We start from the raw sequence: 5647 nt of genomic DNA, 5'->3' as shown, positions 1-5647 counted from the left end.
CCTACCCCGTCTCTCTCTCCTCCTCTCTCTCCCAACCCACCTCTCTCTCTCCCTACCCCCTCTCTCTCCTCTTCTCTCTCCCTACCCACCTCTCTCTCCTCTCTCTCTCTCCCTACCCCCTCTCTCTCCTCATCTCTCTCATTACCCACTTCTCTCTCTCCCTACCCCCTCTCTCTCTCCCCACCCTCCCTCTCTCTCCTCTTCTCTCCCCTACCCCCCTCTCTCTCTCCCTACCCTCCCTCTCTCTCCCTACCCTCCCTCTCTCCCTCTCTCTCTCGTTCTCTGTCTCCCTTTATTTAACTCCCTACCCCCCCACCCCACCCCCCACTCTGTCCTCCAGGTGGGCCGGGCTCAGGGAAGGCTGTGCAGTGTGAGAGGATGGAGGAGAGGTTCGGGCTGCGTCGTCTGTCTCCTGGTGACATCCTGTGTTCTGAACTACAGTCTCATAGTGAGAGAGGACGTTACCTACAAGACCTGCTGGAGAGGGGGGAGATTCTACCTGAGGTAACACACAGACAGACACAGAGGACCGACAGACACACACACCTCACTTCTAAAAAAAAGTCCTCACTTCAAAAGTGTGTGTTTTAAGGTTTAGTAGTACAAAACAAAGCCATGTCCAAAAACCTGCAGCATTTCTCAGGCAGACAGAGATCAGTGTATGTAAGATACTTCACCACTGACCCTGGGGGTGGGACAGAACCTTTAACATCACTGACCCTGGGGGACAGAACCTTTAACATCACTGACCCTGGGGGACAGAACCTTTAACATTACTGACCCCGGGGTAACAGAACCTTTAACATAACTGACCCTGGGGGGGACAGAACATTTAACATTACTGACCCGGGGGAACAGAACCTTTAACATCACTGACCCTGGGGGGGACAGAACCTTTAACATTACTGACCCCGGGGTAACAGAACCTTTAACATAACTGACCCTGGGGGACAGAACATTTAACATTACTGACCCCGGGGGAACAGAACCTTTAACATAACTGACCCTGGGGAGGGACAGAACATTTAACATTACTGACCCCGGGGGAACAGAACCTTTAACATCACTGACCCTGGGGGAACAGAACCTTTAACATCACTGACCCTGGGGGGAACAGGACCTTTAACATCACTGACCCTGGGGGGGGGACAGAACCTTTAACATTACTGACCCTGGGGGGAGGACAGAACCTTTAACATCACTGACCCTGGGGGAGGACAGAACCTTTCACATTACTGACCCTGGGGGGGGGACAGAACCTTTAACATCACTGATCCTGGGGGACAGAACCTTTAACATTACTGACCCTGGGGGTGGGCAGGACCTTTAACATTACTGACCCTAGAGGGGAGGACAGAACCTTTAACATCACTGACCCTGGGGGGACAGAACCTTTAACATCACTGACCCTGGGGGAAATAACCTTTAACATCACTGACATGACTGACCCTGGGGGGGCAGGAGCTTTAACATCACTGACCCTGGGGGGGACAGCACCTTTAACATCACTGACCCTGGGGGGGGGGGGGAACAGCACCTTTAACATCACTGACCCTGGGGGACAGCACCTTTAACATCACTGACCCTGGGGGAACAGCACCTTTAACATCACTGACCCTGGGGGCAGGACCTTTAACCTTACTGACCCTGGGGGACAGAACCTTTAACATCACTGACCCTGGTGGGGGACAGAACCTTTAACATCACTGACCCTGGGCCCCTGGGGGGACAGAACCTTCAACATCACCGACCCTGGGCCCCTGGGGGAGAGACAGAACCTTCAACATCACCGACCCTGGGCCCCTGGGGGGGGGCAGAACCTTCAACATCACCAACCCTGGGCCTCTGGGGGGGGGGGGGGCAGAACCTTCAACATCACCGACCCTGGGCCCCTGGGGGCAGAACCTTCAACATCACTGACCCTGGGCCCCAGAACTGGGGCCCCTGAGAGACAGAACCTTCAACATCACTGACCCTGGGCCCCTGGGGGGGCAGAACCTTCAACATCACTGACCCTGGGCCCCTGGGGGGGGGCAGAACCTTCAACATCACCGCCCTGGGGGGGACAGAACCTTCAACATCACTGACCCTGGGCCCCTGGGGGAGAGACAGAACCTTCAACATCACTGACCCTGGGCCCCTGGGGGAGAGACAGAACCTTCAACATCACTGACCCTGGGGGGGCAGAACCTTCAACATCACCGCCCCTGGGGGAGGACAGAAACTTCAACATCACTGACCCTGGGCCCCTGGGGGGGAGAGACAGAACCTTCAACATCACTGACCCTGGGCCTCTGGGGGGGCAGAACCTTCAACATCACCGACCCTGGGCCCCTGGGGGCAGAACCTTCAACATCACTGACCCTGGGCCCCTGGGGGAGAGACAGAACTTTCAACATCACTGACCCTGGGCCCCTGGGGGGGCATAACCTTCAACATCACTGACCCTGGGCCCCTGGGGGGGCAGAACCTTCAACATCACTGACCCTGGGCCCCTGGGGGGGCAGAACCTTCAACATCACCGCCCCTGGGGGACAGAACCTTCAACATCACTGACCCTGGGCCCCTGGGGGAGAGACAGAACCTTCAACATCACTGACCCTGGGCCCCTGGGGGGAGAGACAGAACCTTCAACATCACTGACCCTGGGGGCAGAACCTTCAACATCACTGACCCTGGGCCCCTGGGGGGGGGCAGAACCTTCAACATCACCGCCCCTGGGGGAGGACAGAACCTTCAACATCACTGACCCTGGGCCCCTGGGGGAGAGACAGAACTTTCAACATCACTGACCCTGGGCCCCTGGGGGAGAGACAGAACCTTCAACATCACCGACCCTGGGCCCCTGGAGGGGGAGGACAGAACCTTTAACATCACTGACCCTGGGGGACAGAACCTTCAACATCACTGACCCTGGGCCCCTGGGGGGGCAGAACCTTCAACATCACCGACCCTGGGCCCCTGGGGGACAGAACCTTCAACATTACTGACCCTGGGCCCCTGGGGGGGCAGAACCTTCAACATCACTGACCCTGGGCCCCTGGGGGAGAGACAGAACCTTCAACATCACCGACCCTGGGCCCCTGGGGGGGGGGGCAGAACCTTCAACATCACTGACCCTGGGCCCCTGGGGGAGAGACAGAACCTTCAACATCACCGACCCTGGGCCCCTGGGGGGCAGAACCTTCAACATCACTGACCCTGGGCCCCTGGGGGAGAGACAGAACTTTCAACATCACTGACCCTGGGCCCCTGGGGGGGGCATAACCTTCAACATCACTGACCCTGGGCCCCTGGGGGGGGCAGAACCTTCAACATCACTGACCCTGGGCCCCTGGGGGGGCAGAACCTTCAACATCACCGCCCCTGGGGGGACAGAACCTTCAACATCACTGACCCTGGGCCCCTGGGGGAGAGACAGAACCTTCAACATCACTGACCCTGGGCCCCTGGGGGAGAGACAGAACCTTCAGCATCACTGACCCTGGGGGGGGGCAGAACCTTCAACATCACTGACCCTGGGCCCCTGGGGGGGCAGAACCTTCAACATCACCGCCCCTGGGGGAGGACAGAACCTTCAACATCACTGACCCTGGGCCCCTGGGGGGAGAGACAGAACTTTCAACATCACTGACCCTGGGCCCCTGGGGGGAGAGACAGAACCTTCAACATCACCGACCCTGGGCCCCTGGAGGGGAGGACAGAACCTTTAACATCACTGACCCTGGGGGGGACAGAACCTTCAACATCACTGACCCTGGGCCCTGGGGGGGGGCAGAACCTTCAACATCACCGACCCTGGGCCCCTGGGGGGACAGAACCTTCAACATTACTGACCCTGGGCCCTGGGGGGGGGCAGAACCTTCAACATCACTGACCCTGGGCCCCTGGGGGGAGACAGAACCTTCAACATCACCGACCCTGGGCCCCTGGGGGGGGGGGGGGGGGCAGAACCTTCAACATCACTGACCCTGGGCCCCTGGGGGGGAGAGACAGAACCTTCAACATCACCGACCCTGGGCCCCTGGGGGGGGGCAGAACCTTCAACATCACTGACCCTGGGCCCCTGGGGGGGAGAGACAGAACCTTCAACATCACCGACCCTGGGCCTCTCAGAAGACTGTGGTGGTCTGTTAAGCACTCTGGTGTCTGTATCTGTGTGTACCATGACAGGGTCACAAGCAATGCATTACTCCAGGGTTAAGGATACTGTACCATGACAGGGTCACAAGCAATGCATTACTCCAGGGTTAAGGATACTGTACCATGACAGGGTCACAAGCAATGCATTACTCCAGGGTTAAGGATACTGTACCATGACAGGGTCACAAGCAATGCATTACTCCAGGGTTAAGGATACTGTACCATGACAAGGTCACAAGCAATGCATTACTCCAGGGTTAAGGATACTGTACCATGACAAGGTCACAAGCAGTAGACTAACACCCTAGGGTCTTGGGCTCACACACACACACGGGTGTGGAGACACAGTGAAAACTACAGCTATACTCAGTTCAGCTCTACCGTGCTCTACTCTACCATGCTCAGCTCTACCATGCTCAGCTCTACCATGCTCTACTCTACCATGCTCTACTCTACCATGCTCTACTCTACCATGCTCTGCTCTACCACGCTCTACTCTACCATGCTCTACTCTACCATGCTCTGCTCTACCATGCTCTACTCTACCATGCTCTACTCTACCATGCTCTACTCTACCATGCTCTACTCTACCATGCTCAGCTCTACCATGCTCTACTCTACCATGCTCTACTCTACCATGCTCTGCTCTACCATGCTCTACTCTACCATGCTCTGCTCTACCATGCTCTGCTCTACCATGCTCTGCTCTACCATGCTCTGCTCTACCATGCTCTACTCTACCATGCTCTACTCTACCATGCTCAGCTCTACCATGCTCTACTCTACCATGCTCTACTCTACCATGCTCTGCTCTACCATGCTCTGCTCTACCATGCTCTGCTCTGCTCTACCATGCTCTGCTCTACTCTACCATGCTCTACTCTACCATGCTCTGCTCTACCATGCTCTACTCTACCATGCTCTGCTCTACCATGCTCTACTCTACCATGCTCTGCTCTACCATGCTCTGCTCTACCATGCTCTGCTCTACCATGCTCTACTCTACCATGCTCAGCTCTAGCTCTACCATGCTCTGCTCTACCATGCTCAGCTCTACCATGCTCAGCTCTACCATGCTCAGCTCTACCATGCTCTGCTCTACCATGCTCTGCTCTACCATGCTCTGCTCTACCATGCTCAGCTCTACCATGCTCAGCTCTACCATGCTCAGCTCTACCATGCCCAGCTCAGCTCTACCATGCTCTACTCTACGATGCTCTACTCTACCATGCTCTACTCTACCATGCTCTGCTCTACCATGCTCTGCTCTACCATGCTCTGCTCTACCATGCTCAGCTCTACCATGCTCAGCTCTACCATGCTCAGCTCTACCATGCTCTACTCTACCATGCTCTACTCTACCATGCTCAGCTCTACCATGCTCTACTCTACCATGCTCTAGCTCTACCATGCCCAGCTCAGCTCTACCATGCTCAGCTCTACCATGCTCAGCTCTACCATGCTCTACTCTACCATGCTCTACTCTACCATGCTCAGCTCTACC

At 56.5% G+C, this 5647-nt stretch overlaps 1 protein-coding gene across 1 annotated transcript in view; it reads left to right on the top strand.

Moving 5' to 3' along the window:
* The first annotated feature begins 360 nt into the window (after window positions 1–360).
* The window catches only part of LOC135562740 (adenylate kinase isoenzyme 5-like), a 14792-nt gene continuing 9505 nt past the window's right edge, over window positions 361–5647 (top strand). Inside the window, exon 1 of the mRNA XM_065005084.1 lies at window positions 361–504. Within this exon, the coding sequence (XP_064861156.1) occupies window positions 379–504 (126 nt within the window). The 5' untranslated portion in view covers window positions 361–378. The remainder of the gene's footprint in view (window positions 505–5647) is intronic.

Source organism: Oncorhynchus nerka, linkage group LG20 (assembly GCF_034236695.1).
Source record: "Oncorhynchus nerka isolate Pitt River linkage group LG20, Oner_Uvic_2.0, whole genome shotgun sequence".
NCBI classification, from domain to species: Eukaryota; Metazoa; Chordata; class Actinopteri; order Salmoniformes; family Salmonidae; genus Oncorhynchus; species Oncorhynchus nerka.
The sequence above is the reverse complement of the archived record's forward strand: the minus strand, read 5'-3'. Positions and strand labels throughout refer to the sequence as shown.